At 36.8% G+C, this 13,402-nt stretch overlaps 1 protein-coding gene across 8 annotated transcripts in view; it reads right to left on the bottom strand.

The window, feature by feature from the left end:
* TRAF2 (TNF receptor associated factor 2) overlaps positions 1-13,402 on the bottom strand; it is a 176,824-nt gene that overhangs the window by 57,757 nt on the left and 105,665 nt on the right. For all 8 annotated transcript variants that reach the window (XM_053695783.1, XM_053695780.1, XM_053695781.1 and 5 more), the window contains 2 exons: positions 7,531-7,692; positions 4,377-4,451 (listed from right to left, as the gene is read on the bottom strand). In XM_053695783.1, coding sequence (XP_053551758.1) covers positions 4,377-4,451; positions 7,531-7,692 — 237 coding nt within the window. The remainder of the gene's footprint in view (positions 1-4,376; positions 4,452-7,530; positions 7,693-13,402) is intronic.

The raw sequence follows: 13,402 nt of genomic DNA, 5'->3' as shown, positions 1-13,402 counted from the left end.
AATCATGAAAGAATCATTTTGAGTTTCATGTCCCTTAAAGTAGTTTCTATAAAGTAATAGATAAAACTATGTTTGAATTTTTTTATATTTGTCTCTGTATGTGAAATCCCCTTTTTTGGGCAGTCTCTTTTACTGCCTCATTTATATCTGTTCTTGGTTGTCTTCTGCAGGGGAAACAGATACGGGGCAACTTAAGTTCAAACATGGCGGTGTCCATTACTTTAACAAACTAGCAATTATAAGAAAAGGGATCAAAATGAAAACATTTTTTTATTACTGTTTAATATCACTTTTAATGAATGTTTGTTCCTTTTTTAATGGCCTTATAAAGCTGCATGGTTCCAACAATATCGTGTTTTTGTTTTGTACAAAACATATTGTCACTGAATTATGGAGATTTGCTTTGTTCTTTTTCGTATTCTTTGCTGAAAGCTAAACCTAGGTAGGCTCATATGCTAATTTCTAAGCCCTTGAAGGCTGCCTCTTATCTTAGTGCATTTTTACAGTTTTTCACAGCTAGACAGCGCTAGTTCATGTTAACCATATAGATAACATTGTACTCACTCCCATGGGATTATTTATGAGTCAGTACCGATTGGCTAAAATGCAAGTCTGTGAAAAGAACTGAGATAAGGGGGCAGTCTGCAGGGACTTGGATACAAGGTAATCACAGAGGTAAAAAGTATATTAATATAACTGTGTTGGTTGTTCAAAACTGGGGAATGGGTAATAAAGGGATTATCTATCTTTTTAAACAAAAACTATTCTGGAGTAGACTGTCTGTGGAGTTAGTGGTATAGCTACTGATCTGTCTGTCCTTTAAAGTCTGTGGAGTTTAGACCAAAAAAAATCTGGGGTAGACTGTCCCTTTTATTGTTTTATACCTGTTGCAGTTTTGATTTATATTGTTCTAAACTCTGAACGACAACTCCGCTGTTAATCATTATATCTCTGTGCTTGTTTCCTTTTGAAAAAAATCAGGCACGGTTCCAACACAAACGGGATTCAGTTAGGAGAGATGTAAATATATTTCAGATCTGGCCTGAGGTCTTAGGTTGGGCAGGACTTCTATAGTTTATCCATTAGGTGGGTGCACAACATTTTCTGAATGATATATATTTTATACCAGATTTTACAAGAATGCTTCTAACTTGACCATAAAAGAAAGAGAAGCATTGCTAAAGCTACAAAACAACAAAGATATTGTGATCAGGCAGTCAGATAAAGGCGGGAGCGTGGTTGTAATGGATCAGTCACATTATGTGGCCGAGGCCATGAGGCAACTTAATGACAGTGACACCTATATGGTTTTGTCTAATAATCCTACCAAACAGTACACTAGAGAATTGTCTCTTCTTTTGGATGAGGTGGTGGAGGAGGGTCTCATGGATCAGGAAACAGCCAATTTTTGTCTGGTTGCTGATCCTGTGACGCCCATCTTCCACCACCTCCCAAAAGTACATAAGAGTCTTGTCAATATCAAGGGGAGACCCATAGTGGCAGGTATTGGCTCCCTTTTAGAGCCATTGTCTAAATGGGTTGATGATCTGCTACAACCCATGGTGACTCTATTACCAAGTTACATTCGTGATACATCACATGCCTTACAGAGGTTGGAGCCAGTGGTTTGGAGGGAGGAGTACAGTTGGTTGACAATTGATGTCGTATCACTGTACTCCTCGATTCCCCATTCACAGGGTCTCCAGGCTATCGAATTCTATTTGAACCTTTTCTCTGATTTATCATTTGAATCTAAAATTTTGGTAGTCAGGGTTGTGAAATTTTTATTGGAACATTATATTTTTATGTTTCAAGGACGCTACTACCTCCAGAGACGTGGCACCGCTATGGGGGCAAAATTTGCCCCCTCATATGCCAACCTTTTTATGGGTTGGTGGGAGCGGTGCCATGTCTATGGAGGTAGTACCTCTGGATTTAATCACATTGTTTTGTACATCCGCTTCATTGATGATTTGCTTATTGTTTGGTCCTCGGACCAACAATCGGCAAAAGAATTTGTTGAGCTACTGAATATCAATGAGATGGGAATACAGTTCACATGTGAGTGGCAGAAAGAAACAGTTAATTTCCTGGATGTTACCCTTATTGGAGATATCCAGGAAGGCAGGGTCAACTCAGCTCTCTATCGGAAACCTATCTCAGGAAACAATCTCCTTCATGCCCGCAGTTGCCATCCACGGCACGTCTTCAAAGGAATTGCCAAAAGTCAGTTCCTGCGGGCAAGAAGGAATTGTACGAAAGAAGATGCTTTCCAGAGAGAGAGCAGAGATCTGAAATCAAGAATGCTTAAGAGAGGTTATCCCAGCAAAGTAATTGATAAGGCCTTTTTTGAAATTAAAGATGGAATGGAGACGCACGAGTCAAAAAAACAAACACAAAAACAACACCAGTGTGACACAAAAAAACAATTGAGATTCATTACGTCATATTCTAATCAATATGATGATGTATGTCGAATTATTAGAAACAACTTACCCATTCTTATGGGAGACAAACAACTAAAAGATGAAGTAAAACAAGGGTGCATGTTTGTACCAAAACGAAATGTGACAATAGGGAATATTTTGGCTCCCAGTATGTTACAAACAACAGGCACCTCCGGCTCATCTTGGTTAAAACATAATGGCACCTTTAAATGTGGAAGAAAAGTATGCACCTCCTGTGATCATATCAATATTTCTCCCACATTTAAATCCCATATAACAGGTGAGGAATTTCAAACTAGGGGATGCATAAATTGTAGGAGCAAATATGTCATTTATATCATAGAATGCACCCAATGTAGGAGGCAATATACAGGTAGGACTACTAGGGAGGTAGGCAAACGCATAAGGGAACACTTGTCTTATATCTCTAGCAAAAAAACATGTTCAGCTCTATCCACTCATTTTATTGAGTTTCATAATCAGGATGTCACAACTTTCAAATGGCAGGCCATCGAACAAATTGGCACACCACCAAGAGGTGGAGATAAATTGTCCATCCTAAGCAAACAAGAAATCTATTGGATTTTTAAAACAAAGTGTCTTTTACCTAATGGGTACAACTCAGAGTATGATGTTATTAACTACTGGCAAAGATAAACCATCATACTAAATTACCGTCCATTATTTTCTCTCCACTGCAGTTAGGTTGCTTTACTTATTGCAGTAAAGGAAATTAAAATATGGCTAGTTATAAGACACTTAAGTTAAACTACATATACTTGATTAATTTTGAGTTTCCCACTGATTATGAATTTTATACAAGTATTGCTTCTTTGCACGGGATATTATAATATGTCTTAATAACCAAAGTTTAAATTGGGTTTAATAATAATTTTTATTATGCACATAACAAGCATCTTATGTGTAGATTAGATATTTATCTTGATTGCTGTCCCATGCAGGTATATGCACATAGAAGGGAATAAAAGCGAGTGCATGTTTGTGTTTATGCATGTACATGCACTGATGTGCGTGTGCATGTATGCATACATGTATATGCACCTAAGATGTAGTTACTTTATCTTATTTTATTTAAGGTGTCCAAATCTTGCATGATGTGTTTTCTTGCTCTACTCTGTTGAATTTCCAAAGTCATTGGCATCCCAAATATACATAATATACATATAAGTCTATAACATTTGAGATCTATTTTTATTTGTATTATTTGTATTATTAATCTTCATCTATTTGTTCGTTCACTCACTAAATGTTAATTATTTACACAGAATGTCATTATGATATGTATAGGGTTAAATTTTGAAGTCTTGTTGTTTTTAACCAATCAACATATAGTGTTAGACTTAAAAGGGTGCACCTCCCAACAGGTGTTATTCTATGATTACGGTCAATACGACCGAAACCGGTCAGAAGTTTTGTCTTCACTAACCCTGTGTTGCTGTATGTGGTCATCATACAATTTTAAAGAATAAAGCTACAACTGATTTTCACTTTCTTGTTCTGGATATACTTTTTTGTCCCTTTTATTGTTTTATACCTGTTGCAGTTTTGATTTATATTGTTCTAAACTCTGAACGACAACTCCGCTGTTAATCATTATATCTCTGTGCTTGTTTCCTTTTGAAAAAAATCAGGCACGGTTCCAACACAAACGGGATTCAGTTAGGAGAGATGTAAATATATTTCAGATCTGGCCTGAGGTCTTAGGTTGGGCAGGACTTCTATAGTTTATCCATTAGGTGGGTGCACAACATTTTCTGAATGATATATATTTTATACCAGATTTTACATGAATTGGACTCTATGGCCTTGGAAACAGTTTGCAAGTCTGAGCCCAAGCAATAATTCTATCATATAAGGTGTGATGGGGGTCCTATCCCGTGACAGAAATCAACTAATCGCTATGGTTACCTTTTCACGCGGGATCTTTTTCTTCCCACAACCTTCGCACGTCATGGGGAACTTAGGACAGATTTCATCGTGTGCCTGTTTGGACAAGAGAGGTTTTCAACAACTATCAATAGCATAATATATTAACTATAATTATATAGTAAATGTTTATAGTAATTAGGTAGCAATTAATAATATAAAAAACATGATAACAGCACGTGAGGCTCAGTGAGTGTTTATAGCACGATATTAAAGCACAATGAAAGGCTTTGAACCAAAGCTTCTCTGTCACATTTTCATTTATAAACTACCGAGCTCTAGATTGCTTTAAAACACAACGCAACAACTGAAGAGGCAGATGATTAAAGGGATATTCTATCGCAATAAAAAGCAGTCTGCAGCATTCGGCTTATTTTGGCGTTGGATTTATTAGCCTAATAGTGCAATACACAAATATCTGGATTTGCACAGATATTTGCAGTTGTTCCATATGAAGAGCACTTCATAGATTCATTTGTCTGTCCGGCTTCCTGGATCAGATATCCAGCACATGTGTAGCTGTGGAGTTACTGTAACTTAGAGTATAACTGGCATTAATAAAAAAACTATTGCAAATGCGTGCTGGCAGCAATCATTTTAGAAATACCTCATAAAGGGACATTAAACACTAAATAAATGCTAGGTAGAATGATGCATTCAAAGGAAAGATTAGTCTGAGAATAACAAGTAGATTTATTTTTTAAAGTTTCATTAGCTGATTAAATATTGACAAAATAAGTGTAAAGTTTTAGTGTCAATAAAACAATGGAAGCTGCCATTTTGTAACTTAGGTTACCTTCTCTGCTGTTGCTAATTAGGGACAGTTATAAACAGGTCACTAAGTTCTGATGTAAACAAATTGAAATCACGCAATCGTTCATGCGATAGGGTGATTTCAATGATGGGATCGGGTCAGGGGTCAGTGCCTATGACGCTAGGCACGCCCTCTAGCCAAACGGCTAGGATGTTCCATGACGTCTTAATGGCACTAAAGCTCCCCCCCCCCCTCAGTACAGGAAAATGAGTTAAAAAAAACAACCAAGAGAAACTCAAATGCATTTTCAGATGTTGTTTTATTTAGATGCAACATAAAATAATACGTTAGTCTAGTAAAACAACAGATAAAGTCATTCAGTGCCCAGGCGCTCTCTGAATGTTTTATAAATACTGAAGCTTATTTTACATCTTCAAAACAAACATTCCTTTCAACTACTCAGAACATTCTTTCACCATTATATCATTTATTTGTATAGTGCCGCCAAATTCCGTAAGCGCTGGGATTTTTGTAGTTAGGTTTGTCATTGGTGAAACAATACCTAGATTAATATATGGGTGAATGAACTACTGGTGTGTTTTGATTGTAGTGGGTCTGTGTAAAAGGAATGTTTCAGATACTTTTATCCATTTACAAGCAATTTACTGGCTTAAAGGGACATTCCAGACCAAATTGGAATCCACGTGGATGCATTAACATTTTGAATAGAATATTTTTTTGTAAAATACAAGTATATTGCAAATATGTTTCTATTCAAAGATGTGATTCATCTGTGTGCATTTACATTTCGACCGAAATGTCCCTTTAGATTACATTTTTTCATGATTCAGAAATAAATTTGAAAGTTGTTTAAAATTGCACGCAAGGTCCATTTAAAGGGACACTAAACCCACATTTTTTCTTTCACGATTCAGATAGAGCATGCAATTTTAAGCAACTTTCTAATTTACTCCTATTATCATTTTTTTTCTTCGTTCTCTAGGTATCTTTATTTGAAAAGCAGGCATGTATAAGCTTAGGAGCCGGCTCATTTTTGGTTCAGCACCTTGGTAGTGCTTGCTGATTGGTGGCTAAATGTAGCCACCACTCAGCAAGCGCTATCCAGGGTGCTGAACCAAAAATGGGCCAGCTCCTAAGGATTCACTCCTGCTTTTTCAAATAAAGATACCTAGAGAACGAAGAAAAACTTGATAATAGGAAAAAATTAGAAAGTTGCTTAAAATTGCATGCTCCGAGTAGAGATATTCCAGGGGTGTGGCTAACATGGCTACACATCAAGTTACAGCAAAGTGTGGGGGATATTTCACCCTTTTCCTCCTCTATGCACCCCACTAGAGTGTACATTGCCTCTGATTGGAGGGTACACGTCATACACACATCTGATTAACAAGAAAATTAGCATATTTCGGAATTTAAGTTGCAAGTGGCCTTTTTTTTAATTCTAACAGCTTAATGACCGCGACATACCATGTACGTCGCTGTGCTATTATACCCTCCCTCCTCCCTTCTGGTCACTGGAAATGTACTGGGTAAGTCACTGGTTCCTAAGGGGTTAAGTACATGCAAACTTTCTATGTGGATTAGTCTGGAATGTCCCATTCAGTTATAAATATTGTATGGGCAGCCCCACTGATGGCTTTAGTCCATTGCTGCTCTGGAGCTAACTTTAGCTATGTGTTTAATCATTTTGCAAAGATTAAAGGGACATTGTACACTAGATTTTTCTTTGCATAAATGTTCTGTAAATGATTAATTTATATAGCCCAAATGGGGGTGTTTTTGTGACAATGTATAGTTTTGCTTATTTTTTATAACATTGTGCTGATGTTCGGACTCCTAACCACGCCCCAAAGTATCAAATGTAGACTGAAGTCTACAGATTCCTGCTTGCTCCTGTTTGTGTAATGGGTCTTCTCATATGCAGGGGAGGGGTAGAGTAACTGCTCTCCCTGTTTTCTCAGCCCCTTTCACTGGGTGTCCTAGCCTAACCTCATCAACAGTGCTAAACTGGGAGCTTCTAAGTAAGTTTTTATACTGAATTGTTAGGTCAGTATCTGTGCATAGTCTTCTTTATAGTAGTGTATATAACAGGCAGTTATACGAAGATTGGTGTATACTGTCCCTTTAAACACACAGTTATACGCAAGCAATAGTGCAATAATATAATGCTCTAACACAGAGATTTTTTTTTCCATTTTTATGTCCCTTTAATGTGTAGTAAAAAAAAAACGGTAAAGCCACGTAGATGATACCACGTGCACCTGACTATATTGTGTCTGCATGAATGCAGCTTATAAATAAATATAGCAGACACACAAATATCAAGCAGTAAATAAACGGTACCTGAAACAATATCATTACCTTGATTTCTGGGAAATAAAACGACAGCTTGCAGTATCGGCAGTTGAGTTTGCGCTCAGGGCATTCGCGTTCGTTGTGCCATTCGCGGTTACTCGGTTTGATTAATTGTTTACATGCAAGACAAGGAACCAGCGTGAACGGGCACCTCCCTTCATGGGTAGCCTGTAAGCAAAATAAAAGGGATATTAGACCCTAAGCAGGTTACGCAAAAACAACGCAGCACCATGTAATGTATTGATAAGGACAACATTAAAGGGACATAAAATCAAGACATTTTATTTCAGGATTCAGATAGAGCATACAATTGTAAACAACTTTCTAATTTACCTTTATCATAAAATTTGCTCCATTCTCTTGGTATCCTTAGTTGAAAGAGAGGGGTAGCTAGCTGAGCCAATAACAAGTGGTATATATGGGCAGTCAGCAGCTAGCTCCTAGTAATGCATTGCTGCTCCGGATGCTTTTCAACAAAAGATACCAAGAGAATGAAGATATAATTAAAATGGAACATTGTTTTAAATGAAATGCTCCATCTGAATCTTAAAGAAACATAAAACCCAACATTTTTCTTTCAGGGTTCAGATAGAACATACCATTATAAACAACTTCACACTTTACTTCTATAATCAAATTTACTTTGTTCCTTGATATCCTTTGTTGAAAAGCAGGGATGTAAGCTCAGGAGCGTGCACGTGTCTACAGCACTATATGGCAGCAGTTTTGCAGAAATGGTATACATTAGCAAGAACACTAGATGGCAGCACAATTTCCTGTCATTTAGTGCTTGAGGCATGTGCACGCTACCTAGGTAGATATCTCTTCAACAAACAATAACATGAGAACAAAGCACATTTGATAATAGAAGTACAATTGCAAAGTTTTTTTTAAATTGTATTCTTTATCTAAATCAAGAAATAATAAATGTAGGTTTCATGTCCCTTTAACAGTTGAAAGTTGGCTTTAATATTATGACAGATCACACAGATTCCCGCTGTGCAACAGAAGTGACATTTATTTTCCTCTTAGCCATCAAAGAAACTTCCAAAAAATCCTTCACTGCCAGAAAATGATTATTTGTAATATTTTTTCATTACCATACAAGTTTGTTTTTTGTTTGTTTTTCTTAAACTGCATAAATAAACTATATTTTAAGATAATATTTTGTATACTTGTGCAACTAATTCTGGCTCCTGGCATTGAGCTGTGTTTGTGCTCAGCAGTGTGGAATTCCCCTAAATTCCCAGAGTTCTGCAGTATTCAGATAAACAGATATATGGATGTACGCCAGGCACTGCTGTATAATTCCTAATGTACACTTCTGTCTGTGCTATGCTTTAATGCTGACTATGCAGCACTGCATTGGCATGAGGGAATCCAGTATACAATGGATGTTAGATGCAAAAAGGTGAGCATTGTGGGTGCATTTATATATCATCTAGAATGCCCTGCTACCGTGGGGACACACTGATTTATAAACTGTTTGGATTTATTTTTTTATTCTTTAACAATTCATATGAAAAGCATAAAAATAAATATATGTCAGAGCATTTTAGTATTATTCCACAATTGCTTCTATATAATTGTGTGTATCCCCTGTAAATAAGGGGACTGCAAGGCAGTTGGCAGCAATCACATGGTTAACACCAGCTCCAGAGCAGCAATGCACTACTGTGAGCTAGCTGAACACATCAGTCAATGACAAAAAAAGCATATGTGTGTAGCCACCAATCATAAGCTAGTTTCCAGTTTTGAATTGTGGCTGCTGAGGTTATGTACATATGCTTTTCAACAAAGGATACTAATATAACAAAGTATATTTGTAGATAGATGTCAATATAAAAATGCCTTGAAATGACAAGCTCTGAGTCATATAAGTTTAATTGTGACGTTCCTATCCCTTTAAACATGTGGGATTTGCAACAACAAACTGCTGTCTGCTTTTGTGCTTTCAGGTTAGAATTTGCTATGAATAAATAACATATTTTGTGATTCCTCCTGACCTTACTTTCCTGCATTTCAACAAAGGATAACAAGATAAGAAAGAAAATTTGATAATAAAAGTAAATTGGAAAGCTGTTTAAAATTGTCTGTTCTGTCTGAATCATGAAAGAATTTTTTTTGGTTTTATGTCACTTTAAAAAAAAAAAAACTTTGCTAAAGTATATGCTCTATCTAATTTCTGAGAGTTTATTTTTGTTTTACTCCCACGTCTCTTATATTTGAGTCTATTATTTACTGTATGGGTTTGTGAGATACGGGAGGCAAGGGGGGAATATTTAACAGTAACTTAAAGGAAAACAAAACCAATTTCTTTTCACGAGTTAGTACATTTTAAACGAGGCATATTCTGCTCTTGCGCTTACCTAGCGACGCCTTTAGCGGGAGAACAAAGCAAACTACATTTCTCATTATTACTTTGCTATATACAATACTTTGCAATCTAATAAGTTGTGAGGTTCAAAATGTAAGAATTATTTAAAAAGACAGTACAAGCAAATTTAAAGGGACATGAAACCCCAAACATTTTCTTTTTCGTGATTCAGATAGAGCATAGATTTTTAAACGACTTTCTAATTTACTTCTATTATGAATTTTGCTTCATTCTCTTTGTATTCTTTGTTGAAGGAGCAGCAGTGCACTACTGGGAGCTAGCTGAACTCATTTATAAGCCAATGACAAGAGGTATATACAGTATGTGCAGCTACCAATCAGCATCTAGCTCCAAATTCCTGAGCCTATCTAGATATGTTATTTAACAAATACCAAGAGAACAAAGCAAATTTGATAATATAAGTCAATTGGAAATATGTTCTATCTGAATCATGCAAGTTTAATTTTTACTTTACTGACCCTTTAATTATATTACCCGATAACCTTGAACTTTATAGTTTGCTACACAGTATTACTCTTTACTGATGCATATTTATGACGACAAAGATAATAATACTTTACAGATTTATAGGTTGCAATAGCCAAAAGTGGTTTCCATCTTGTTATTTGTATTGATGTTTGCAAGCACAGACTTCTAGTTACTGCCGTTGTTCTGTCGGACTTTGCGATCCGTCGGAATGTGTGCTCAGGAACGCAGTGACGTCACGCGGTCGCACATTCCGACGGGTCGCAGAATCCTACAGAACACCTGCTGTGTGCCTGAACATCTGTACCTTTAATTGCAATAAATAATTCACAGTGGAACTTATTTCTATATTAAAACTAGTTAGGAGACTTGTTTGCTCTGTGAAATCCCCAGCAGTGAGATATTTTGCATAAAGATTTGCAAATGAGGTTCACAAAATGCATATTATTTTGCATCTATATCCAGATTCTGTTAGTCCTTCCTTATGCCAGTAATAGATCCCCAATGCTAACCAGCAAACTTACAATACTTTATTTTGTATATTATATCAACCACTTCCTTTTTTCTAAACCTAAAGTATTGGTGTAATTTAGACTTCATATGCTGCTGTTGCACAAGGTAAAATCTAATCCTGTTTGTTTCTACAAAGCACTATAGAAATATTCCACCACTGTGATTTTAAAGTAAGATCTTTTCAGCTAGAATAGAACTTCGCCTGCACAACCAAACGATTTTGGTCACTGTACTGTAATTTCCCCCCTTACTGTGTTATATTTGACTACTTATACCAACTGCAGAGTATTAAAGGGACATTGTACACTAGATTCTTCTTTGAATAAATGTTCTGTAAATTATCCATTTATATAGTCCATCTGGGAGTGTTTTGATTACAATGTATAGTTTTGCTTATTTTTAATAACATTGTGCTGATTTTCAGACTCCTAACCAAGCCCCAAAAGTATCAGATCTACAAGTCTACAGATTCCTGCTTTATCTAGTTTGTGAAATGGGTATCTTTATATATATACTGGACAGACAGCTCAGCATGCTAAGGCACTATGGCTGAGTTCTTTAGCAACCCAAGGGTTGCAGGTTCGATCCCCGGCAAGGTCCACTCAGCCTTTCATCCTTCTGAGTTTGATAAAATGAGCAGCACCTTGAGACCTTTACGGGTGATTAGCCGTGCTTTACAAGTCCCCAGTACATACATATGCAGTTTTATGACCCTTTAATTTTCATTTTGGGTTTATGACCCTTTAATTCAAAAGATAGTTGGGTGTTATTTTTAGGTCTGACTGTCCTTTTGTATAGGACCGTACAGATACACTCACAGTGCAGAGAAGGTATTTTGTGTGAAAAGCACAAGTGAGCTAAAAGAGACTGCACCCTCGTTAGGTACAATCCCATAAGATACGCTATTATAGCTATGTCTATTCCCTGCTGATCAGGTGCCCCTTTGTATAATTGCAGGCTGTTGTATACATGTTCTCCGGCAACGCAGATCATAAATCACACAGTGCTTTGAAAACAACTCGTGACATCAAACAGTAAATGTCATTATTATTTTGGAACAATAACGTGGTAGTTGAATAAAAACAATTATTGTTTACGGAAGAACGACATGCTTATATTTTATCATTCATCCGTTATGCTTATATCATTCATCTGTTTCTAGGTGCTTTCCAGCCCTATTCTAAAAAGGGTGCTTTCCAGATTACAGCTGATTGCTATTGCAGAACACATTGTGTGGTCACATTGTCTCTGGATTCTTTTGAAGGTCCAGTTTAAAGTTTAACCATGAAAAATGGCAAAAAAAAACCCTGTAAATTTGCTCTGCAGCTTTAATATGTTACTAGAGATTACAGTGAATTTTTGTTTTGTTTAAGGAACATCTTGCATGTGAAGGAGAACTATTTCATCGTGTTAAAAATATTTTGTTTTTCTTGCATGGAAAAGGGTTATGTTTAAGGGATATTGTCATGTAAAAACATGCATTCATTAGTGTGTGTGATTTTGTTTTCCACTACACTCCCTGAAACCCAATAACTAGTCAAGCACAAATCTGCACTTGTTATGTAGTGTTAACATTGCTGGAGTGCAAGCCATACCGGTTGCGCACAGATTACAAGTCCGTGGTTAATATTTATTGTGCATGAAGTTGTATAGAGCACGCTACAGAATTCATGTCGGATAATCAGGGCCGGTGCAAGGATTTTTGGTTACACAGGCGAAGACACATTTTGCCGCCCCCCCCCCCCCCCAAAAAAAGGTTTTAGAAAAGCTAATTATACAACATGTTATTGCTAGACAGCATCTCACAGAGCCACACAACTGCACATCATTTCACACGTGTTACACCTATACACGTGTTACACCTATATAGTGTGATTTAACTGTATGGACAGGCAGCACAACACTACACAGCACCACATGACTTGACAGATTGACACACTATGATGAACAACAGAACAACATGGGGTCTATACATAGCACATTTCTACAACAAGGTAGAAAACATGTCACAGTTTACAAGTGACAGCTACACAAATAGGAACATACTTACATACATTTTTACATAGCTGTACAATTTGGCACTGCTAGCAAGGTGAGTTACACAACTGCACAAAATGCCACTACACACCTTACACAGCTGTATAGCATGACCAGTGGTGGCTGGGGACATTTTGAGTTAGTGGGGCACCTAGACTCCTAACGGACTTAACTCTGAATGTGATATCCCACCCCATATCTATAATATGGACTACACAAAAAATAAACACATACCATTGTACATGTGCACACACTAACACTCACATAGGCACAAACGTACACAAGAACATGAACACACATTATCACACGCAGTCACAAAAAGAGACACACTCAGATTCTTACTATCACACAGACATACTCATGCACACAACCATACATGCTCACACACAGACATGGTCACACACGCATGTGCAGGTGATTTGGCCATATGTAGTACACTAGCTTTCAGTGGTGTTTTAAAGAATT

The sequence above is a fragment of the Bombina bombina genome, chromosome 12, assembly GCF_027579735.1.
Source record: "Bombina bombina isolate aBomBom1 chromosome 12, aBomBom1.pri, whole genome shotgun sequence".
Classification (NCBI taxonomy): Eukaryota; Metazoa; Chordata; class Amphibia; order Anura; family Bombinatoridae; genus Bombina; species Bombina bombina.
This window is presented reverse-complemented; position numbering and strand designations above follow the sequence as displayed.